The following is a 26,369-nucleotide window of genomic DNA, read 5'->3' as shown; positions in this document are numbered from 1 at the left end:
CCCGGGAAGGCATCGCAAAAGCCGGTTTCAGAAACATAGAAACATAGAAATTAGGTGCAGGAGCAGGCCATTCAGCCCTTCGAGCCTGCACCGCCATTCAATATCATGGCTGATCATTCAACCTCAGTATCCCTTTGCTGCTTTCTCTCCATACCCCTTGATCCCTTTGGTCGTAAGGGCCATATCTAACTCCCTTTTGAATATATCTAATGAACTGGCCTCAACAACTTTCTGCGGTAGAGAATTCCACAGGTTAACCACTCTCTGAGTGAAGAAGTTTCTTCTCATCTTGGTCCTAAATGGCTTACCCGTAATTATTAGACTGTGACCCCTGGTTCTGGAACTCCCCAGCAATGGGAACATTCTTCCTGCCTCTAATCTGTCCAATCCCATCAGAACATAAGAACAAAAGAATTAGGAACAGGAGTAGGCCATCTAGCCCCTCGAGCCTGCTCCGCCATTCAACAAGATCATGGCTGATCTGACCGTGGACTCAGCTCCACTTACCCGCCCGCTCCCCGTAAAATCAGAATTTTATGTTTCTATGAGATCCCCTCTCATTCTTCTAAACTCCAGTGGATACAAGCCCAGTTGATCCAGTCTCTCCTCATATCTCAGTCTTGCCATCCCAAGAATCAGTCTGGTGAACCTTCGCTGTACTCCCTCTGTAAAGTCCTTACACAATACCACAAATCCACACGAGGCACATTCTATGGACAAGGTCACTCTGTGACCTGAACCTTTATTCACAGGACCAAGAAGTGATGACCCTGCTTGGGACCTCCCTTTATATACCTGGATGACCAGGTGAGGAGTGTCTTCCACAAGTTCAGCCCCTGTGGTCAAGGTGTGCATTTCTTACGTATATACAGTATTGCAGTGTTGTTACATAAAGGTTACATACATGACACCCTTAATAGCGAGAATGTCCTTCCTCGGATTCGGAGACCAAAACTGAACACAATATTCTAGGTGTGACCTCACCAAGGCCCTGTACAACTGCAGTAAGACCTCCGTGCTCCTATACTCAAATACTCTAGGTATGAAGTGTACAACTGCAGTAAGACCTCCGTGCTCCTATACTCAAATACTCTAGGTATGAAGGCCAACATGTCATTTGCCTTCTTCACCGCCTGCTGTACCTGCATGCCAACTTTCAATGATTGATGTACCATGACACCCAGGTCTCGTTGCACCTCCCTTTTCCTAATCTGTCACCATTCAGATAATATTCTGTCTTCCTGTTTTTGCCACCAAAGTAGGATAACCTCACATTTATCCACATTATACTGCATCTGCCATGTATTTGCCCACTCACCTAACCTGTCCAAGACACCCTGCAGCCTCTTAGCATCTCCTCACAGCTCACATCGCCACCCAGTTTCGTGTCATCTGCAAACTTGGAGATACAACATTCAATTCCTTCATCTAAATCATTGATGTATATTGAAAATAGCTGGGGTCCCAGCACTGAACCCTGCGGCACCCCACTGGTCACTGCCTGTCATTCTGAAAAGGACAATTTCAGCATACAATGCGCATGCACTGAAAACCGGCGTTTCTGATCTGTCAAGCTTGACAGATCCTTCGTATCTCGGGGGCGAGTACATTTGCACGGGCGAGATTGCGGTATTTACCCATATCTTGCCCAGCAAATATCCTGAAAACTCTTGCGCCTGATAAAAGCAGGTGCATAGCCTACTTTTACAGACATAAGAGTTTTAAAAAACAAAAAAATTATAAAACAACATTTTTAAAACACATTTTACTGTTAAAAAAAACCTCCCCACTACGATGAGTTTATTTTAAACCTGAATTTTAAAAACTTAATAAATCGGAAAATGTTTTTTGAAAAATACATAAATAACTAATTTAAGTTAATAAAAATGTGGTGTCTTTTTTGTGTTTTTTATTAGAACTATGTGTCTTGGGGGGGGCGGGCGGTTTCTCATTCAGTGGAGGCCTCAGGACCGGGAACTCGCATTGGCGCAGCAGGAACAGGTAGGTGCGCATCTTTTTAAATTTTTTTACCCAATCGCCCATGGGAAGCAGCCGACCGGGATTTCTGGGCCAAAAGAACTATAAAAAATAAGGACAGAATGTATGACTTTTAAAACGGTGACTGAATTGCATCTGTACGTACTGTCCCAATTATCCCCTTCTAAAGACTGTACGGCCTTGACTCTTCAAGTATAATGCAACAAGAGATCAACTAGATCTTGAAAAACAAATTGCTGATGGTCACAAAATTTGTAAAATTGGTTTAGTCCATAAAAATACATTTTGAATGCAGGAAAATTTTATTTAATCTCAGTGCTGATTTTTATACAAGATACCGGTGTTAATATGGGAACATACAGATTGTTGTAAATATGAATTAAAAAGTATTGATCTACCCACTGAGTTACAAACCAAATTCATCTTGGATTCCTACCATTAGGGATTTCTATGTTAACTTCTCATCAAATAGGCAACCAAGTCATTTTGCTAAAATGCTTTGAGGGTGTATAATTACACTGCGCATAAATAGCGAGGTTCGAGGAGCTCTGGATATTGGGCCTCAGACCGCATTATAATGAAGATGTCATTCCAGGGGGGGAAACCAGAGAGCCAAGTGCTTCAAGCGCAGGGGTTGGGTTTGCAGGTCTCGGGGAGAGAGATATCGAGGCTTGGACAGGCATCGAGTGGTTCAGGGAAAGAATGATCTGATGTCGGGTAGGCATCAGGGACGGGGAGGCCAGGGGGTGGGGGGGGGGAAAGAGAGAAGGAGATCAGAGGTCGGGGACAAGACCTGGAGGTCGGGGATCTCAGGGCCGGGATTGCCAGCGATCGGGATGGTGATTGTGTGTACTTATCTTTTTTTTAAATGTAGGCGATGTTTAGGGTTAGGTTTTGCTGAGGAATTCAGCACTAGTGCTGGATGCCTCAGGGCAAAGCAGTGTTACAGCGGGGACCTGAAGCCGGCGTTAGGCCCCTTATTTGCATATGCAAAGAGTATAACACCTGCTTCAGTCATGAGTAAAGAATGCCTCTTTTGTCCCTACCCAATATGGCAGGTGCTACACTTCCGCTTGGAAATGCGCGTTCGCTTCCTGCCTGCTATGCGACCGAATTTAACCCCCTTTGTCTTAAAATGAATTTTAAAAGGTACATTTGAAAGCTCTTAGTTATTAAAATTATTACTGAGATTTACATATACAAAAATCTATGCCAACACCAATCCTAATAAGTCATTTTTCAGAGCTGCACAAGCCTCTAACGTATTAGCTGACAAATTGAAAATCAGCAGCCTGAGATATTGCCACTAAGACAGTTCCTACCTGCCTGTCAAATCAATGGCTTCTATAAAGCGACAAATTAGATAGCTTCTTGCCAGTAATATGAATTTTTAAACATTCATTCATAGGATGTGGGCAAGCTGGCAATGCCAGCATTTATTGCCCATCCCGAATTGCCATCAAGAAGGTGGTGGTGAGCTGCCTTCTTGAACCGCTACAAACTGTGTGGTAAAGGTATTTATACAGTGCTGTTAGGGAAGAAGTTTCAGGATATTGACCCAGCGACAATGATGGAACAGCAATATATTTCCAAGTCAGGATGATGTGTGACTTATAGAATCATAGAATGGTTACAGCACATAGGCCGCCATTCGGCCCATTAAGCCTGTGCCGGCTCTCTGCAAGAGCACTTCAAGCTAGTCCCACTCCCCCTCCTTTCCCCTTAGCCCTGCAATTTTTTCTCCATAAAGGTACTTTTCCAATTCCCTTTTGAAAGCCAAAATTGAATCTGCCTCCACCACCCTTTCAGGCAGTGCATTCCAGAGCATAATCACTTGCTGAGTTAAAAAAGTTTTTCTCACATCACCTTTGGTTCTTCTGCCAATAGGAACAGTTTCTCTCTATCTACTCTGTCTAGACCACCTCATGATTTTAAAATCTCCTTTCAATCTTCTCTGCTCTAAGGAGAACAAGCCCAGCTTCTCCAGTCTATCCACATAACTGAAGTCCCTCATACCTGGAACCATTCTCGTAAATCTTTTCTGCATCCTCTCCAAGGCCTTAACATCCTTCCTAAAGTACGGTGACCAGAATTGGACACAATACTCCAGTTCAGGCTGAACCAGTGTTTTATAAAGGTTCATCATAACTTCCTTGATTTTGTACTCTATGCCTCCATTTATGAAGCCCAGCATTCCATATGCTTTTTTAACTGTTTTCTCAACATGCCCTGCCACCTTCAACAGTTTGTGCACATATACCCCCAGGTTTCTGTTCATACACCCGCTTTAGAATTGTACCCTTTACTTTATATTGCCTCCTCATTCTTCCCACCAAAATGTATCACTGCACTTTTCTGTGGTAAATTTCATCTGCCACATGTACGCCTATTCTACCAGCCCGTATATGGTCTCTTGAAGTCTATCACTATCCTCCTCACTGTTCACTATACTTCAAAGCTTTGTGTCATCTGCAAATTTTGAAATTGTGCCCTGTATACCCATCCAAATCATTAATATATATCAAGAAAAGCAGTGGTCCTTGTACCACCCCTGGGGAACACCATTGTGTACCTTCCTCCAGTCTGGAAAACAACCATTCATCACTACTTTCCATTTCCTGTCACTTAGCCAATTTTGTATCCATGCTGCCACTGTCCCTTTTATTCCATGGGCTGCAACTTTGCTGGCAAGCCTATTACGTGGCACTTTATCAAATTCCTTTTGGAAGTCTATGTACACTACATCAACCGCATTGCCCTCATCAATCTTCTCTGTTACCTCATCAAAAAACTCTATCAAGTTAGTTAAACAAGATTGGCGTTTGATAAATCAGTGCTGGCTTTCCTTAATTAATCCACACTTGTCCAAGTTCAGTTAATTTTGTCCCGGATTATCGTTTCTAAACAAATAGGCTGGTAAGCCTATAAATTTAGCAGGGGGCAAGGGTAGCGCAGGTGCCAACGAGGAGGACGAGGTCACACACATGTTCTGCTGCAGAGGACTCGGATGAGGACTTCAATGCGGCAGCTTGCAGAAGAACGCTGATGGAAATGCAAAACGAAATGCTTGCTGCTTTGGCTGGCCTGCCAGAAAGCACAAGTGCAATGTCAAGGAGCATGAAGGAATACGACACCAACTTGGCGCAGGGCTCTGCGCAGAGCTTGGAGCACTTCCCTTCCAGCACATTTGTGGACCCAACGATCACGCATCAGATGGTCGATGTCTCAGCTTTCATTGCATCACAAGCAATCCACCCTACATCCGAATGCTGCTGTGGAAGCTCAGACTGAAGTCATGATACCATTGGGCTAGGTTTACCAGTGTGGAAAGGGGCTTGTGGGCTGTCACAGCAGTAGTTCCAACAATAGATGGCTAGTAATGCCGAGTCGCCACCCTAGGGGAGTGGTAGTGGCTCTGCGGAGGACGAACCTGCGGTCCTCTCAGAATGACAGCATTCATCCTCCCACCACTGCCACTCTGCCAGTGCCCTTGCTGTTGCCCATCAGGCAGCCAGCCGAGAATGCTGCCGCCCATGCCAAGGTGATGCAGTCTGCAGCCGGGCCTTCGAGGCCCAGAGGTCATTCTACAAGGCTATCTGCAGTCTGCCCCACTGAACGTCATCAGCCTTCCAGCAGCCATGCTGCAACCACTGAAAGTCAGCAGTCTTTCACCAGCTATGCTGCACCCACTGGGGTAGCATTTCAAAATCAAGCGCAGGCAGCGGAAAGAGCGTGCGGCAAACCAGTCCCACCCACCCCTTCCCTCAATGACTATCTGTCCCACTTGTGAGAGTCTGTGGCTCTCGTTTTCGACTGTTCAGCCACCAAAGAACTCACTTCAGGAGTGGAAGCAAGTCTTCCTCGATTCCGAGGGATTGCCTATGATGATAATAACTTCATAGGGGAAATTGAACAGGCAAAAGCACACTGAAGACAGGCTCTAAAGAAATGCACACGTGTAATGAGTTGACTTTGTTCGGTTATATTGGATGGATTGATGGATAAAATTGGATTGGAATGTTTCTTTTGTGCTGGCTTTTATTTTAGCATAGTGGCCGAGAGGACGCTGTGTTGGTCAGTAACAGAGGGAAGATAAGGTGTAGGACTATTGTTGTTTGGGGAATTGGGGTTGTGTTCACTCAGACCGCATGAGTTGATTACAGACAGCTCGGGCAGTAAGGGGGGGCACTCTGAGTTGGCTCCTCCCTTATGTTGCGCTTCCTCCTCAGCTGGTTGTCGTATATCTGGTGGCAGGGGCTGTGCTTTCATGATGGCGAGATTGTGGAGTATGCAGCAGACCATGGCAAATGTTGAGAGGCATTCGGGTGAGTACCACAGGACTCCTCCAGAGTGGGCCAGACAGCGGAAGCATTGTTAAGGATGCCAATGGTCTGCTCTATCAGATTCCATGTAGCAGCAAGGTTCTCACTGTACGCATGCTGCCCATGTGTGGCTGGGTTGTGAAGTGGAATCATGAGCCAGGTGGTCAGCGGATACCCGTTGCCATCCAGTAGCCACCCTCTGGTTTGTCTTGGCGGCTCAAAGACTGAGGGAACAGCGGACTGGCACAGAATGAAAGCATCATGACTGCAGCCAGGATACCGAGCATTCGCCATAATGATGTGCTGAGCATGGTCGCACACCAACTGCACATTCAGCAAGTGGTAACCTGTGCAGTTGCAGTACATCCAGCATTTAGATACAGTGCCAGAAAATCCATGTGCGTGCAGTCGATGACGCCCTGCACCATGGCTATCATGGCAAAGCCACGTGCAGGCTCCGCCTGCTTCCCTCTGGTCAGAGAGAAGACAATAAAGTCCCCTCTCCTTACATAAAGATCTTCTGCCATCTCTCTTAAGCAGCAATGGATAGCAAACTGGGAGATGTTACAGATGTTGCCTGTTCCAAACAGGAAGGATCCCGACACAAAGAATTTCAGAGTCACGGTCACCTTCACAGCCACTGGCAGCGCTGCCCTTGCCCTGGTGTGAGGCTACAGGTCTGGTTGCAAGATGTGGCAAAGTTCTGTGAGTGCCTCCTTTGTAAAGCGCAGATGCCTCACCATCATCATAGGTAGTCCCTCAAAATCGAGGAAGACTTGCTTTCACTTAAAGTGAGTTCTTGTGTCTGAACAGTCCAATATGGGAATTACAGTCTCTGTCACAAATGGGACAGACAGTCGTTGAAACAAAGAGTAGTTGGGGAGTCTGGTTTGACGCACGCTCCTTCCGCTGCCTGCGCTTGGTTTCTGCATGCTCTCGGCGAAGAGGCTCGAGGTGCTCAGCGCCCTCCTGGATTGCTCCTCCTCCACTTCGGGTGGTCTTTGGCCAGTGACTCCCAGGTGTCGGTGGGGATGCTGCATTTTGTCAAGGAGGCTTTGAGGGTGTCCTTGAAATATTTCCTCTGCTCACCTGTGGCTCGCTTGCCGTGTAGGAGTTTCCGAATAAAGCGCTTGCTTTGGGAGTCATGTGTCATGCATGCAAACAATGTGGCCCGCCCAACGGAGCTGGTCGAGTGTGGTCAGTGCTTCGATGTTGGGGATGTTGGCCTGATCGAGGATGCTAACGTTGGTGCGTCTGCCCTTCCAGGGGATTTGCAGGATCTTGCGGAAACATCGTTGGTGGTATTTCTCCAGTAATTTGAGGTGTCTACTGTATATGGTCCATGTCTCTGAGCCATACAGGAGGTCGGGTATCACTACAACCCTGTAGACCATGAGCTTGGTGCTAGATTTGAGAGCCTCATCTTCGAACACTCTCTTCCTCAGGCAGCCGAAGGCTGCGCTGGCGCACTGGAGGTGGTGTTGAACCAAGTCATCAATGTCTGCCCTAGCAGATAATAGGCTCCCGAGGTATGGAAAGTGGTCCATGCTGTCCAGGGCCGTGCCATGGATCTTGATGATTGGGGGGCAGTGCTGTGTGGCAGGGTCAGGTTGGAGGAGGACCTTTGTCTTATGGATGTTTAGTATAAGGCCCATGCTTTCGTACGCCTCAATGAAGATGTTGACGATGACTTGGAGTTCAGTCTCTGAACATGCGCAGATGCAAGCGTCGTACGCGTACTGTAGCTCGACGACAGAGGTTGGTTGGGACAGTCTTGGATCTGGCCTGGAGGCAACGAAGGTTGAACAGGTTCCCACTGGTTCTGTAGTTTAGTTCCACTCCAGCGGGGAGCTTGTTGAGAGTGAGGTGGAGCATTGCAGCGAGGAAGATCGAGAAGAGGGTTGGTGCGATGAGGTAGCCCTCTTGACCCCGGTCTGGACGTGGATTGTGTCTGTGATGGATCCGTTGGTCAGGATCACGGCTTGCATGTCGTTGTGGAGCAGATGGAGGATGGTGACAAACTTTTGGGGGCAGCCGAAATGGAGGACGACGCTCCATAGTCCCTCGCGATTAACAGTGTCAAAGGCCTTAAAGAAGGCCATGTACAAGGGTTGATGCTGTTCCCTGCATTTCTCTTGCAGTTGTCGTGTCGTAAAGATCATTCCGATGCTTCACACACTGCTCCTGGCTCAGGATGAGGTAAATGAAATGCTCTCCTCCTTCTTGTGAGCAGATTGTCCTTTTGTAGTGATTTAATACTACAAAATACGAGTTTGCAGTGTCACTATAATAAATGCTGTATTTAAATGCTCATGCAACCTGTGTTACTGATAGCACAAATGGTAGAGTAATTGCCATAGATACCTTCTTGAGGACAGTGGAGTTAGTCATTCTCATAACCGGTCTGAGCCTCTTACTCTTGTGGGGCTTGACTCACACTACCCTACATTTACTGATACGATAGTGCAACCTAGGGATGTAACACCAGTGCCCCTGTGACCTGAAGTAGATATTTGTGTCCTTCATATATATGTTCCTTCAATCTCTCTAAAGGCAAACCAAGCTAATACTTGGAGAGATAAAGCTCGATACAAATCAATAAGCTGGTTTATTTCAGTGACAGAACATACAGAATAGCAGTTATGATCAGACTCATTTAATTCAATCAGCATAACTATATAAAATAATTAACACGCTATGCTTCCCCACATCAGGTGGTCAACTGGCTTGAGTTAAACAGAATTATTTCTGATTACTCTCTCCTGCATTCCAACTTTATTGTAGCCTTTGCTGCCCCATTACCTTGGCAGAATTCAGTTTCAATAATCTGACTGCAATTACTAAGACAAGCTAATAAATTACTATTTACTTACTATTCACTCTATGAGCTAATAACATCAAAGCTAACCTTATTAGCATCTTAACTACCTATCATTTCAGAGCCTTAGTGTGATTTAACACATAACATTTGGCGGTAACTCAATTTATTTCCATGTTCTTTCAATGGAAAAATTACAAAAGATCCGAAAGCGTGACAGTAACCTAATTCAAATTCTGAGGCACTTGTCATTTCAGACAACCTGTTAATTTTTACATGAAAGCAAGGCTTTCTATCCTATAGGAGGAAAGTTGGCAATGACATCACTTGAACCATACCTCACCCACTTCAATTTTAAAGCAACACTGAAAATGGTGTTGAAGAGGTGCATACCATTCTAACAGATGAAGGAAGAATCATGTTGGCAATCATCTTTCAAAGGGAATACTTTACATTTTTAAAAAAAACTTTAAAAGCTATTTTACACACATATATAAAATTCATTTTAAATTTAAAGCAACATTTTAGTGTGGGATTTTTTTAATTGATTAAAGGAGGTAAAGGACACAACAGAGATTAATGGTAGGGAATGCAAATGTTGAATTCTTAAGACTTTTATCATTCTTGGTTTATTTCAGTACAAAATTACAAGATTATTTAAAATTTGACTGCAATTACACAAAAGGTACCATTCATTTCTTATTCATTAACTCCGTTGTGAGCCTCAATGCCTGCGCAGCTTGTGCTGGTATTTTAAATTAATACATTCATTTGAATTGACAAGATAAAAATAATCTGTCACTTCTGCATGTAATATTAATTTTAATGAATGATGCCACCATAAAATGTTAGAATACTCATTACTACCATCAGTAACTAATGGTTATTCTAAGAAAGTGGGCTTTTACTACACATTAATGCCAAACTTAATAAGAACATAAGAAATAGGAGCAGGAGTAGGCCATATGGCCTCTCGAGCCTGCTCCGTCATTCAAGAAGATCATGGCTGATCTGATCATGGACTCAGCTCCACTTCCCTGCCCACTCTCCATAACCCCTTATCGTTTAAGAAACTGTCTATTTCTGTCTTAAATTTATTCAATGTCCCAGCTTCCACAGCTCTCTGAGGCAGCAAATTCCACAGATTTACAACCCTCTGAGAGAAGACATTTCTCCTCATCTCAGTTTTAAATGGGCGACCCCTTATTCTAAGATCATGCCCTCTAGTTCTAGTCTTTCCCATCAGTGGAAACATCCTTTCTGCATCCAGCTTGTCAAGCCCCCTCATAATCTTATACGTTTCGATAAGAACACCTCTCATTCTTCTGAATTCCAATGAGTAGAGGCCCAACCTACTCAACCTTTCCTCATAAGTCAACACCCTCATCTCTGGAATCAACCTCGTGAACCTTCTCTGAACTGCCTCCAAAGCAAGTATATCCTTTCGTAAATATGGAAAACAAAACTGCATGCAGTATTCCAGATGTGGCCTCACCAATACCCTGTATAGCTGTAGCAAGACTTCCCTGCGTTTATACTCCATCCCCTTTGCAATAAAGGCCACGATTCCATTGGCCTTGCTGATCACTTGCTGTACCTGCATACTATCTGTAATAAATGTAATGACTCAAAAGACTTGTTACTGTAAACTGCCTCAGGTGTAAACTTGATCCAATTTTATTCGCGCCCAAAGTAACCCATGCGACATGGTACCCGCGCTTATATACCAGTGACCGCACATGCGCGCGTACAGCCCGATGACCTCCGACAGTGGCGTTCCCTGGTGTCTGGTGACCCCAAGCATAAATACATAACACTATCCTTTTGTGTTTCATGCACAAGTACCCCCAGGTCCCGCTGTACTGCAGCACTTTGCAATTTTTCTCCATTTAAATAATAACTTGCTCTTTGATTTTTTTCTGCCAACACACTTTCCAACATTATACTTTATCTGCCAAATTTTTGCCCACTCACTTAGCCTGTCTATATCCTTTTGCAGATTTTTTTGTGCTGTCCTCACACATTGCTTTTCCTCTCATCTTTGTATCGTCAGCAAACTTGGCTACGTTACACTCAGTCCCTTCTTCCAAGTTGTTAATATAAATTGTAAATAGTTGGGGTCCCAACACTGAACCCAGCGGCACCCCACTAGTTACTGGTTGCCAACCTGAGAACGAATCATTTATCCCGATTCTCTGTTTTCTGGTAGTTAGCCAATCCTCTATCCATGCTAATATATTACCTCCAACCCCGTGAACTTTTATCTTGTGCAGTTAACTTTTATGTGGCACCTTGACAAATGCCTTCTGGAAATCCAAATACTCCACATCCACTGGTTCCCGTTTATGCACCCTGTTCGTTACATCCTCAAAGAATTCCAGCAAATTTGTCAGACATGACTTCCCCTTCATAAATCCATGCTGACTTGCCACTTGCTTAATTCCATTTCATCGACTGCAAAAGATTTTTTTACGTTAGAAACAGTGCATCGAGATTTAGTTGAATTACTCCAAAAAAGTTAGTTACTCACTATGTGCCTTTCTTATCCACTCACTCTGAATTTACTCTCTGATGTTATTCTCAATTCTCTTGTTACTCTGACACAGAGAGGAGTCACAAGAGAATGTGAAGTAGCAAGGGGTGTCCCCATAACATAGAGAGTGACACATTAATCAGCATGTGTACGGCTTTTCATATTCCAATAATGTGTTGTGATGAAAATAATTTGAGCACGTTTCGAATGTAGTCTATAGAAAGAGGATATTCTACCAGTAGTGGTTATAAAATGACTTCACACAAAAACAATCTGCTTTATACTCTGTCCATTTTTTTTTCGGTGGGGGTGAGGAAATCACCATCTTAGCACTCACTCAGTTCTTCATCTCGACTTAAAGGAACACCTGGTTGACCACATTTTTCTAAACACAGTCGACCCAGCACTGGCTACGTTCAGAGCAGACCAATTTTACAAATGGGCATCAAACAAGCATTGGACCATCCTATTTGCATATGCAAAAGGTCTAATGGTTATTTCAGGCACAGGCCCTGGATGCCTCTTTTTCTGCCATTATGTATATAGTGGACGGGGCATTTCTAATGTGTAATATGCGGCGCGTTGCTTGTTTAGGTGTCCGTTTTGCACCTGAAAGATGCCATTAACTTGCTAAGCCTTTGTTTCTTCAATGGGCTGGACATTGAGAATCTGAATAATTGGGTAGACTCAGAGTCTGAGGCTCAGTTTGGACTGGTTCCACCAGTGCTGCTTGTGGAGCGTTTTATGCTTATTATCCACAAACACTTGGCGGTTGGAGGAGACCTCACTGTTGCTGCGGCTTGTGTGTTTGTCTTAAAAAAACATAGTATTAAGAATGAACACAAGAAAGAAAGAAATGTAAATTATTTATATAAGGAAAAGATTTCTGCACGCCTAGCATAATGCTGGGAGCACATAATTGCACAATTCCGACCCATGATTTTTTGTCCATTAATTTTAATGGACAGAAAATCATCGCCTGTGGGTGAACAATTCCATGACGTGCTCCCAAGGAGTGCCAGGAGTGCTAAAGCAGAATTTTTACTTCATCGTGCCTTGTGCAGGTTTTTATTCTCTCTATTGTTCTCGGCCTTTCTTTTGTGTTTTGGATTATTTTCTTAGTATCTGTTATTCTTGCATTTTCTCTGTCTTTCTCTTTGTTCTTCCTGCGTTTATTTATTCTCTTCATGTATCCATGTTACTCTACTTTTCTGTTTTCTTGTCACTGTCTCCTTATTTCTGTTACTCACTCCTGTGCCTTTGTTATCCTCTCACTCTGAATTTACTCTGATTTGATTTTCAAGTCTCCTGTTACTCTGACACAGAGAGGAGTCACAAGAGAGAGAATGTGAAATAGCAAGGGGTGACACCAAAACGTGGAGAGTGACACATTAATCAGCATGTATACGGCTTATCACATTCCAGTAATATGTTGTCCACAAAAACAGAAAATGCTGGAAATTTCAGCGGGTCAGGCAGCATCTGTGGAGTGAAAGCAGAATTAATGATTCAGGTCGATGACCCTTCGTCAGACAGGAGTGTATTCGGAAAGAACTGATTGTTAACAAGCACGGAAAGGGGGAGAAGACAGGAGAGATTGGAGACACAAAAAGGGATAATGGCCCAAATTCAAATGGTAATACCAGGAGTTAGAAAAACATTAGTCAAGATAGTGTGTGAATGGTGGGATAATGAGTAGCTGCCATTCAAGACAAGGAGAAAAAAAGAAACAGGCTCGGGGTGGGGGGGGAGGGCGGGGGGGAAGGAGCCAAAGATTGGCAGCGGCTACGCTCTGAAATTGTTGAATTCAATGTCGAGTCCAGACGGCTGTAAAGTGCCTAAACAAAAGATGAGGTGCTGTTCCTCAAGCTTGCGTTGAACTTTGTTGGAACAGTATAGGAGACCGAGGACAGAGAGGTCAGAGTGGGGATGGAGTAGAGAATGAAAGTGACAGGCAACTGGAAGCTCAGGGTCACACTTGCGGACTGAACGAAGGTGAAGATGTTTCCAGTAGAGTGGACAAGGGAGAACCAGTTGATGTGGTGTATTTGGACTTCCAGAAGGCTTTCGACAAGGTCCCATACAAGAGATTAATGTGCAAAGTTAAAGCACATGGGATTGGGGGTAGTGTGCTGACGTGGATTGAGAACTGGTTGGCAGACAGGAAGCAAAGAGTAGGAGTAAATGGGTACTTTTCAGAATGGCAGGCAGTGACTAGTGGGGTACCGCAAGGTTCTGTGCTGGGGCCCAGCTGTTTACATTGTACATTAATGATTTAGACGAGGGGATTAAATGTAGTATCTTCAAATTTGTGGATGACACTAAGTTGGGTGGCAGTGTGAGCTGCGAGGAGGATGCTATGAGGCTGCAGAGTGACTTGGATAGGTTAGGTGAGTGGGCAAATGCATGGCAGATGAAGTATAATGTGGATAAATGTGAGGTTATCCACTTTGGTGGTAAAAACAGAGAGACAGACTATTATCTGAATGGTGACAGATTAGGAAAAGGGGAGATGCAACGAGACCTGGGTGTTATGGTACATCAGTCATTGAAGGTTGGCATGCAGGTACAGCAGGCGGTTAAAAAAGCAAATGGCATGTTGGCCTTCATAGCAAGGGGATTTGAGTACAGGGGCAGAGAGGTGTTACGACAGTTGTACAGGGCCTTGGTGAGGCACACCTGGAATATTGTGTACAGTTTTGGTCTCCTAACTTGAGGAAGGATGTTCTTGCGACTGAGGGAGTGCAGCGAAGGTTCACCAGACTGATTCCCGGGATGGGGCGGGACTGAAATATCAAGAATGACTGGATCAACTGGGCTTGTATTCACTGGTGTTCAGAAGAATGAGAGGGGATCTCATAGAAACTTTTAAAATTCTGACGGGGTTAGACAGGTTAGATGCAGGAAGAATGTTCCCAATATTGGGAAGTCCAGAACCAGGGGTCACAGTCGAAGGATAAGGGGTAAGCCATTTAGGACCGAGATGAGGAGAAACTTCTTCACCCAGAGAGTGATGAACCTGTGGAATTCTCTACCACAGAAAGTTGTTGAGGCCAATTCACTACATATATTCAAAAAGGAGTTAGATGTAGTCCTTACTACTAGGGGGATCAAGGGGTATGGCGAGAAAGCAGGAATGGGGTATTGAAGTTGCATGTTCAGCCATGAACTCATTGAATGGCATTGCAGGCTCGAAGGGTCGAATGGCCTACTCCTGCACATATTTTCTATGTTTCTATGTTCCGCAAAGCGGTCACCCAATCTACTCCTGGTCTCCCCAATGTGCAAGAGACCACATCGTGAGCAGCAAATTAATTGAAAGAAGTACAAGTAAATGACTGTTTCATCTAGAAGGAGTATTTGGGGCCCTGGATAGTGGGAAGGGAGGGGGTAAAAGGGCAGGTGTTGCATCTCCTGCGCTTGCACGGAAAGGTGATGTGGGAATGGGAGGGGTTGCTGGGGGTGACTGCAGAATGGACCAGGATGTCACGGAGGGAATAGTCCCTTCGAAATGCTGAGAGGGGTGGGAAGGGGAAGATGTGATTGGTGGTGGGATCATGCTGGAGGTGGCGGAAATGGCAGAGGATGATCAGTTGAATGTGGAGGCTGGTGGGGTGAAAGGTGAGGACAAGGGAAACCCTGTTATGGTTCTGAGAGGGAGGGAAAGGTGTGAGAGCTGAGGTGCAGGAAATAGAACGGACATGGTCGAGGGCCATGTTAACCATGGCGGGGGGGAATCCTCTGTTGAGGAAAAAGGAAGACATGTCAGAGCACTAATATGAAAGATGGTGTCGTCAGAGCAGATACGACGGAGACAGAAAAATGTGTTGTGCATGTTGAGCCTTAAGGCGTTGGAACCAAGTATACCTGAATCAAGGCAGCTGATTTTCATGGGGCCCACCCTCCAACCCTGCCATAACCCCTGGTCAGCAGTTATTTATAATGCAGGGCAGGTTCCCAGTGGGATTCCCATCACTGATGGAATATAAACCTTGAACAGAATGTAGACAGAAATAATATACTTTATAACATTTGTTAGTCATCTTCTGACAGAGATGAACTTACTGTTGTAAAGCAAGCAACCATACAATTGTCAATCAGCTATTCTTCAATCTTTTTTTGCCAAACCTTCATGAAATATATACACTACCAAGTTATTTCCTCGCAGGAATTTTGAGACAGAAGGTATATCATAAGGCACAGGGTGAAGCAAAGCAAAAACCCAGTATTAAGCTAATTTATTTATATATATGTTGGAGTGGCAAGTGGATATAAGCACAATTCCAATCCAGTCTTCAAATTACAATGTGCCTGTCATATTTGTTCATTCCCCTTATATGACAAGCCTAATTCGAGCATAATTCTAATCCAATCATAAAATTAGAATGTGCTCATCAAATTTTCATCATTGCATAGCCACCTGGGTGCAAGCATTATTTTAACAAATTAATTATCCATCGTTTACGATTCAACTGTACTTACAGACATCCTGATCTTTTTAAATTGACTGGTTCAATTTTACCTCGGACAGTGCTTCTTCTATTGCCGCAGTTCCCCTGCTCAGACATTGAGGTTCTATTGACATAATAACTTATGAGGACCCCGCCAACTTTAGGGAGGCACCTCAACTGCCTACAAGACATTGCGGGTTAAAATCGGACATGGTTGGGATCTGAGCAGCTAAGTAACCAGCTAGGTTTTAACTGGCCATCCGCCCGTTTTCTGCTCGACGGGTATGGCTAATATCGACCCTGAGCACTTCTACGTCCATGTGCGAACAAATGTTGTCAGCAATGTTTGATTCTCAAAAGTATATAGAAGCACTGAAGGTGGTCCAAAAAAGATTTACAAGTATAATACCAGAACTGAGACGTTATAACTGTCAGAAAAGACTGAACAGGCCTGGGCTCTTTTCTCTAGAAGAGAGAAAGCAGTGGGGTGACCCAATGCAAGACTTTAAAATTATGAGGGGTTTAATACAGTAGACTAAAAAAAAGTGTTTCCACTTGTGGGGAATCCTAATCTAGAGTTCGTAAATATAAGACAGTCACTAATAAATCCAATCGGAATTCAGGAGAGACTTCTTTGCCCAGAGATTGTGGAATTTGCTACCACATAGAGTAGTTGAGGTGAACAGCATTAATGTAGTATTTAAGGGGCAGCAAGATAAATACAAAAGTGAGAAAGGAATAGAAGGTTATATTGATAGATAATAGAGTAGAGTGGGAGGCAATGTATCCTGTAAGCTGGCGCGGATATATGACCTCATCTCTCTCATCTGGAGGGAGGAGAGCATGCCGGGAGATCTGAGAGATGCAGTGATTGTGACCATTTTTTAAAAAGGGGGACAAGTCCGAATGCAGCAACTACAGGGGAATCTCCCTGCTTTCAGCCACTGGGAAAGTTGTCGCTCAAGTTCTCTTCAATCGTCTTCTCCCTGTGGCTGAGGAGCTCCTCCCGGAATCACAATGTGGATTTCGTCCCCAACGGGGCACAATAGACATGATCTTTGCAGCGCGCCAGTTGCAGGAAAAATGCAGGGAGCAGCGCCAGCCCTTTTACATGGCCTTTTTCAATCTTACAAAGGCCTTTGACACTGTCAACCGTGAGGGTCTATGGAGCGTCCTCCTCCGTTTCGGATGCCCCCAAAAGTTTGTCAACATCCTCCGCCTGCTTCACGATGATATGCAGGCCGTGATCCTTACCAACGCATCCATTACAGACCCAATCCACGTCCGGACCGGGGTCAAACAGGGTTGCGTTATCGCTCCAACCCTCTTCTCAATTTTCCTCGCCGCCATGCTCCACCTCACAATCAACGAGCTCCCCGCTGGAGTGGAAGTAAACTACAGAACCAGTGGGAAGCTGTTTAACCTATGCCACCTCCAGGCCAGGTCCAAGATCACCCCAACCTCTGTCGTTGAGCTGCAGTATGCAGACGATGCCTGCGTCTGTGCACATTCAGAGGCTGAGCGCCACAATATAGTCAATGTATTCACTGAGGCATATGAAAGCATGGGCCTAACATCCGTAAGACAAAGGTCCTCCACCAGCCTGTCACCGCCGCATAGCACTGCCCTCCAATCATCAAGATCCACGGCGCAGCCCTGGACAACGTGGAGCATTTCCCATATCTTTGGAGCCTTTTATCAACAAAGGCAGACATCGATGCGGAGATTCAACATCGCCTCCAGTGCGCCAGCGCAGCCTTTGGCCGACTGAGGAAAAGAGTGTTTGAAGACCAGGCCCTCAAATCTACCACCAAAATCATGGTCTACAAGGCTGTAGTGATACCCGCCCTCCTGTATGGATCTGAGGCATGGACGATGTATAGAAGGCACCTCAAGTCGCTGGAGATATATCACCAACGATGTCTCTGCAAGATCCTGCAAATCCCCTGGGAGGACAGGCGCACCAACATCAGTATCCTCGACCAGGCTAACATCCCCAATATTGAAGCACTGACCACACTCGATCAGCTTCGTTGGGCAGGCCACATAGTTTGCATGCCAGATACGAGACTCTCGAAGCAAATGCTTTATGCGGAGCTCTTTGCTGGTAAACGAGCCAAAGGAGGACAGCGAAAACCCTCAAAGCCTCGCTGGTAAAGTGCGACATCACCACTGACACCTGGGAAACCCTGGCCGCAGACCGCCCGAGGTGGAGAAAGTCCATCCGGGAGGGCGTTGAGCTCTTCGAGTCTCAACGCAAAGAGCAAGAAGAGGCCAAGCACAGGCAACGGAAGGAGCACGCGGCAAACCAGCCCCATCAACCCCTTCCCTCACCTGTCCCACCTGTACTAGGGTCTGTAGCTCTCGTATCGGACTGTTCAGCCATCAAAGAACTCACTTTGGGAGTGGAAGCAAGTCCTCCTCGATTCCGAGGGACTGCCTATCGGATGAGAAGCTGCACGGCTGCGCAAGACTCCAGGGATCCCACGCAGCCGGCTTTTCAATGCAAGAATCGCTCAGGCGTGGTTTTTTGAATGGGCGGCAAAGAAAATTACAGGGAAAATTGGTGGGAGGAGGTTTGTGTGGAGCATAACTACCGGCATAGACCAATAGAGCCAAATGTGCTGTAAATTCTATGTGATTCTATGTAATACTCAGAAAAGCTCCTCTAATGCATTAACTCTTGCAGTCATACAACAAACTTGTGTTACTTTTCCCCATGTCTGATGAATGCAGTTAAATTCTTTATGTAGTCCCTGAGCCAAATGCATTCTTACAAGCATGTTACGGCCTTTGGCAAGATTTGGCACATCAGTCGGTAATCATTACTAATTGCCAACTTTAATGCCAGAGTCGGTAAGGGCACAGACCTCTGGGGAGGCGTGATCGGCAGAGATGGAGTAGGGAAAACCAACTCCAGCGGTACCCTGCTCCTGACAAAATGCCTAGAACATGACCTCGTCATCACCAACACCTTGTTCCATTAGAGGGACAAGTACAAGTCTTCATGTCAACACCCACACTCCAAGGACTGGCATCTGCTCGACTATGTCATCGTCCGAGCGAGGGACAGCAAAGACATGCGCATCACCCACACCATGACAGGAGCCGACGACTGCTGGATGGACCACCACCTAATCCGCTCCATCATTATCAATATAGGCCCAAAACAGTGACGGCAACAGAAACGATGCCGCAACGATGGGACACTCAAAGGCACAGTTAAGAAAGCCCTACACAGCCAGCGCCTCACTGCCAACCTGGCGACCTCCGATGACCCCGAGGCGCAGTGTGCTCACAGCACCTGGTCTGCCCCCAAGACCTCTATAACCAGCGCCTGCGAAGAGACACTCGGTCACTCAACCAGGAAACACAAAGACTGGTTTGACGAGAATTACTAGGAGATCCAGGAGCTAATAAGTCACAAGCGCAAAGCATTTCTGAACCTAAAGCAGCAACCCAATTCGGGAGCAGCAAAGCAGCTCAACAAGTGGCTGAAGACCGAAGTACAACAAAAAATCCGCGACTTAAAGAATAGTTGGTGGGTGGAGAAAGCACAGGAGATCCAGCAGTTGGCCGACAAACACGACGTGCAAGGTTTCTTTAGCGCAGTCAAGTCCACCTATGGCCCAAGCACCCAAGGCCCCACCCCACTGCTGACCAAGAACGGAGAGGCACTCATTCAGGACACTGAGGCAGTCAGGACCTGCTGGAAGGAGCACTTCAAAGATCTCCTTAACCGAGACTCTGCCTTCGTCGCAAGTGTCCTCGACTCCATCTCGCAGCATGATAGCCGCCACCATCTCAGCAAAACCCCAGCCCTGCACGAGGTAGAAAAAGCCATCCAACAGCTCAAGAACAACAAGGCATCAGGGATAAATGGAATCCCCGCCGAGGCACTAAAGTATGGCGGAGAAGCACAATTGGCACGAATGCATGACCTCATCTCTCTTGTTTGGACGGTTGAGAGCATGCTAGGTGATCTTAGAGATGCCGTAAATGTGACCACCTTCAAAAAAGGGGACAAGTCGGACAGCGGTAACTACAAAGGAATCTCCCTGCTGTCGGCCACTGGGAAAGTCATTGCAAGAATCTTCCTCAAACGTCTTCTCACCGTGGCTGAAGAGCTCCTCCCAGAGTCGCAATGCGGATTCCGTCCACTAAGGAGTACAACGGACATGATCTTCATCATGCGACAGCGACAAGAGAAATGCAGGGAACAGCACCAACCCTTGGACATGGCCTTCTTTGGCCTCACAAAGGTCTTTGACACTCAACCATGAGGGATTATGGAGTGCCTCCTCCATTTTGGCTGCCCAAAAATTTTGTCACCATCCTCCGCCTGCTCCACTATGACATGCAAGCCATGATCCTGACCAACGGATCCACCACAGACCCAATCCACATCCGGACCGGGGTCAAGCAAGGCTGCATCATCGCACCAATGCTTTTCTTGATCTCCCTTGCTGCAATGCTCCATCTCACTCTCAACAAGCTCCCCGCTGGAATGGAACTAACCATAGAACCAATGGCAACCTGTTCAACCTTCGCCTTCTCCAGGATAGATCCTAGGTCGTCCCATCCTCTGTCATCGAATTATAGTATGTGAACGACGCTTGCGTCTGCGCAGACTTGGAGGCCGAACTCCAAGCCATCGTCAACACCTTCACCGAGGTGTACGAAAGCATGGGCCATCCACTAAACATCCATGACAAAGGTCCTCCACCAACCTGACCCCGCTGCATAGGACTGCCCCCCGGGTCATCAAAATCCACGGCATGGCCTTGGACAACGTGGGCCATTTTCCATACCTCAGGAGCCTACTAACAGCAAGGGCAGACATCGATGACTAAGTCCAACACCGCCTTCAGTTTGCCTGAGGAAGAGCGTGTTTGAAGTCCAGGACCTTAAATCTGACACTAAGCTTATGGTCTACAGGGCAGTAGTGATACCCGCCCTCCTGTACGGCTCAGAGACATGGACCATATACAGCAGACATCTCAAAGCGCTGGAGAAGTACCATCAATGCTGCCTCCACAAGATCCTGCAAATCCACTGGGAGGATCAACTAACGTCAGTGTTCTCGCTCAGGCCAACAACCCCAGCATCGAAGCACTGACTACACCCGACCAGCTCCATTGGGCGGGCCACATCGTCTGCATGTCCGACACGAGACTCCCTAAGCAAGTGCTCTACGCGGAACTCTTACACAGCAAGCGAGCCCTAGGTGGGCAGAGGAAAAGTTTCAAGGACACCCTCAAAGCCCCCTTGATAAAGTGCAACAGCCCCACCGCCACCATTCCTGGCCCAAGACCGCCCAAAATGGAGGAAGAGCATCCAGGAGGGCACTGAGCACCTCGAGTCTTGTCGCCGAGAGCATGCAGAAATCAAGCACAGACAGCGGAAGGAGCATGCGGCAAACCAGGCTCCCCACCCACACTTTCTTTCAACCACTGTCTGCCCCACCTGTGACAAAGACTGTAATTGGACTGTACAGTCACCTGAGAACTCACTTTTAGAGTGGAAGCAAATCTTCCTCGATTTCAAGGGACTGCCTATGATTAGGTCCCGCCAAGATCAAGATATCACGTGTGCACTGTGCTGGTAAATCCGAGCTTCAAGGGATTCTTTCACTTTCTTTGGCAGCAAAGCAAGAAAGAACAAAATAATTCAGTGGCATTGAAGTTTTTCCAGGATTTGTAATGTCAGTGAAAATCTCCAGTTAAAATTACAAGGACCATAATTTTAGCAATAATATTTCACTGGTGTAATGGATTCTGGATAACCCCATCTCAGCTGCATCCTTTCTGTCCTGATCTTGCTCTACATTGTCAGAAAGCAAAAGGAAACAGCAGCATTTATACTTACAGCAAGATATTCTTTATTAATCAAAATATAAAATAAAGAGAAAAGTCTGGTCAGGAAAAAATAAAACAGTAGAGAAAGAAAATGGGGCCAAGGCAGAGAGGAAAAAAGACAGAGAAACAAGAGAATGAGAAAATACAACAGAGAAAATATAAAAAGAGAAAATAAAGGGAAGAAAAGAAAACGGAGAGAAAAAATTAGACAAAAGTATTGTCAATTTTTGACATGGAAGGATACCGCTTTCGCTCTATTTCACAACAATGCAAACAAAAGCCATCATTTGACTTCATGTGCACAGTATTGTGAAGTTGAGCAAAGCAAAGATCCATGTATGCCTTCAAACACATGCAAGAATACCGATAACTGGACTCCCACCACCAATGTGATTTTTGATGATCAAATGTAGCTTTTCAATTACTGAAATGGAAATCTTGGCACATCGGGACACATCAGGCTCGATTTAACATTAGACATATTTCTATCAACAGGAGATACAAATTATTTGTTTTAATGAAACCAAGAATATCAATGATTCTGCATATTCTACAATAGATGGCAAAATATTTAAAATGTACCATTTTTGAACAGAACTCACACAATGCCAAACAACGATGCTCAACATCAGGCAATGCCCACTCTTATGCTTTATCGGAGTGGACACATAGAATTAGCACCAATGTTCCCTGTCAGCTGCGCTTTGTTTTGTGCAGTCGATTTCTTTTAATGTGAGGTCCCTTTAAATTTCTGCGCATACACAGTATTAACAATGTAAAAGCCGATGAGCGGCCTGCACAGGACCTTTCAGATTACTACAGGGCCATGCGCAGCACCTTAGAGGGAACATTGATTAGCACTATTGCTCATGTGGAGGATAAACACCAACACGGACTGGTTGAGCCAAGTCTATTTCCGTGCTGTAATTTCTAAATCATTTTTCAAAATCCTTATGACAATCAAACATTCTTGAGCAAGTCACTACTTGGAATTGTCACCTTCAACAAAAAGCAAGTACTCTTGATTTACTGTATTAACCAACATGCAGTGAAGACAAAATTAAAACTTCAGGAGCTTTTTCACTAGTGACCTGTGCTCAGCTATCTCCAATAAATCTTACTATCAGCCTTTCCCAAATTGTAAGATGAACTTTCTAATTCCATTACAAGCATCTCTTTTGAAGTATTAAGACATATGGTTATTTAAAAAACTATAGCAGTTAGAACACTAGCATAATATAATAATCCAAATCATTTTACCTAATTTCAAAAATGAAACTTACTTGTGCATTCCACCTTCTGTGTTCTCCATCAAGCTGGCCAATCAGTTTTTCAGCTGCCTCAATGGTTTCCTGAGCTTTATTTACTTCTGCTTCCAGTTTAGCAGCTTCAGTTGTTCTAATCTGGAATCTATTTAAACAAAATGGTGCAACAACTTTAAGTATGTAACTAGATTAAATTAGTAAACATGGAATAATCAAGGACGTCAGTGACAAAGGGCTAGATTTTACATTATTGTGCAGATCGCCCAAAAATGGGCATTATTTCCAGCATGGGCGGTAAAAATGGGTTTTCAGATCGCCGGCTTGTCACCCATTTTCAAAGCCCCTAGTCTCCATTTTAAAAATTGGGCGTTACCGCGAGCGGTCTGAAATGGGCGCTAGCATTAAATCTCTCTGACCTTCTGCCGTAAAGTGTCGCCGTCCTTCGCAACTGCATGGCAACACTCGTTTCCCACAATTCAGGAGGTCAGGGTCATCATTACATGCGCAGAAGAGGAGACAGAGAAAGAATGAGAAGAGAGGAAATAAAAGAGTGTGTGGGTGTGGTGTGTGCTTATTTGGCTGTTGTGGGAGGCATGAGGGAGATTCACCAGCAGCAAAAAGCCTACGAAGCACCAAGAATGTAGTTGGCACTGAGTTTTTGTCTAACAAATAATACATAACATGGAAGGGATGGAGGAGGCCCTGGAGCTGTTAGCCAGAAACACTGGTGGCAGAGGGCTCCCAGTGGTCCCGGAGTGCGGCACTGCACCCCCATTGCCAACGACACGAGAGCCAGGAGCAACATCTTGTTCGGAGCACATTCCCACCTCAGGACCATCCTCTCCCGTATCTGTCCAAGCAGCGGTTCTGGCGTCATCACCCCGCAATGAACCATCACCTGAGGAACTCCTCGGCCAGGCAGCTTGGAAGCAAGAGGGGAAGGGGAAGGGGAAGGGTTAGGGTTAGAGATGGGGAGGGGAAGCGAGGGGGGGGGGGGGGGTGGCGGGGGGGAGGGAGGAAAGTGAGATGCATGGCCGCAGGTCTTGTCTGGGGCATATTTTTAGGTTGCTGCTGCTATTTTGGTGCGAGGATTAGGGCAAGGGGCCTACCTTGTTGGTTTGCATTTGTGTTCCGTATTGAGGGAAATGGGGACTATTGTAATGATGTAAATGTGATAAATTTGTTGTGGGCTGGGGTGGGGTGGTTTTTACAGATATACTTATGATTTCAGAAAAATGGTCGGAGTAAACTGACTACAAAAGCTTCTTTAGATATGTGAAGAGAAAAAGATTAGTGAAGACCAACGTAGGTCCTTTGCAGTCAGAATCAGGTGAATTTATAATGGGGAACAAAGAAATGGCAGACCAACTGAACAAATACTTTGGATCTGTCTTCATTAAGGAAGACACAAATAACCATCCAAAAATACTAGGGGTTCGCGGGTCTAGCGAAAAGGAGGAACTGAAGGAAATCCTTATTAGCCAGGAAATTGTGTTAGGGAAATTGATGGGATTGAAGGCCGATAAATCCCCAGGGCCTGATAGGCTGCATCCCAGAGTACTTCAGGAAGTGGCCCTCGAAATAGTGGATGCATTGGTGATCATTTTCCAACATTCTATTCACTCTGGATCAGTTCCTATGAACTGGAGGATAGCTAATGGAACACCACTTTTTGAAAAAGGAGGGAGAGAGAAAACAAAATTCTAGACCGGTTAGCCTGACAGCGGTGGTGGGGAAAATGTTGGAATCAATTATTAAAGATGAAATAGCAGCGCATTTGGAAAGCAGTGACAGGATCGGTCCAAGTCAGCATGGATTTATGAAAGGGAAATCATGCTTGACAAAGCTTCTAGAATTTTTTGAGGATGTAACTAGTAGAGTGGACAAGGGAGAACCAGTGGATGTGGTGTACTTGGACTTTCAAAAGGCTTTTGACAAAGTCCCACACAAGAGATTAGTGTGCAAAATTAAAGCACATGGTATTGGGGGTAATGTATTGACGTGGATAGAGAACTGGTTGGCAGACACGAAGCAGAGAGTTGGAATAAACGGGTCCTTTTCAGAATGGCAGGCAGTGACCAGTGGGGTGCCGCAGGGTTCAGTGCTGGGACACCAGGTATTTACAATATACATCTATGATTTAGATAAAGGAATTGAATGTAATATCTCCAAATTTGCAGATGACACTAAGCTGGGTGGCGGTGTGAACTGTGAGGAGGATGCTAAGAGGCTGCAGATAGATTTGGACAGGTTAGGTGAGTGAGCAAATGCATGGCAGATGCAGTATAATGTGTGGTTAAATGTGAGGTTATCCACATTGGTGGCAAAAACAGGAAGACAGAATATTATCTAAATGGTGACAGATTAGGAAAAGGGGAGGTGCAACGAGACCTGCGTGTCATGGTACATCAGTCATTGAAGTTTGGCATGCAGGTACAGCAGGCGGTGAAGGCGGCAAATGGCATGTTGGCCTTCACAGCTAGAGGATTTGAGTATAGGAGCAGGGAAGTCTTACTGAAGTTGTACAGAGCCTTGGTGAGGCCACAACTGGAATATTGTGTTCAGTTTTGGTCTCCTAATCTGAGGAAGGACATTCTTGCAATTGAGGGAGTACAGCGAAGGTTCACCAGACTGATTCCCGGGATGGCAGGACTGACATATGAGGAGAGACTGGATCAACTGGGCTTGTATCCACTGGAATTTAGAAGAATGAGAGGGGAGCTCATAGAAATATATAACATTCTGACGGGATTGGACAGGTTAGAGGCAGGAAGAATGTTCCCATTGCTGGGGAGTTCCAGAACCAGGGGTCACAGTCTAAGAATAAGTGGTAAGCCATTTAGGACCAAGATAAGGAGAAAGTTCTTTAATAAGAGAGTGGTTAACCTGTGGAATTCTCTACCGCAGAAAGTTATTCAGGCCAGTTCGTTAGATAGATTCAGAAGTGAATTAGATGTGGCCCTTACGGCCAAAGGGATCAAGGGGTATGGAGAGAAAGCAGGAAAGGGATATTGAGGTTGAATGATCAGCCATGATCTTATTGAATGGCAGTGCAGGCTCGAAGGGCCGAATGGCCTGTTCCTGCACCTAATTTCTATGTTTCTATGTAAATGTTTTTTATTTA

The 26,369-nt window shown here is 45.4% G+C and overlaps 1 protein-coding gene across 3 annotated transcripts in view; it reads right to left on the bottom strand.

Moving 5' to 3' along the window:
* Window positions 1-26,369, bottom strand: part of dync2h1 (dynein cytoplasmic 2 heavy chain 1) — a 994,370-nt gene that overhangs the window by 602,632 nt on the left and 365,369 nt on the right. For all 3 annotated transcript variants that reach the window (XM_070892150.1, XM_070892151.1, XM_070892152.1), the window contains exon 62: window positions 23,264-23,390. In XM_070892150.1, coding sequence (XP_070748251.1) covers window positions 23,264-23,390 — 127 coding nt within the window. The remainder of the gene's footprint in view (window positions 1-23,263; window positions 23,391-26,369) is intronic.

Source organism: Pristiophorus japonicus, chromosome 10 (assembly GCF_044704955.1).
Source record: "Pristiophorus japonicus isolate sPriJap1 chromosome 10, sPriJap1.hap1, whole genome shotgun sequence".
Taxonomy (NCBI): Eukaryota; Metazoa; Chordata; class Chondrichthyes; family Pristiophoridae; genus Pristiophorus; species Pristiophorus japonicus.
This window is presented reverse-complemented; position numbering and strand designations above follow the sequence as displayed.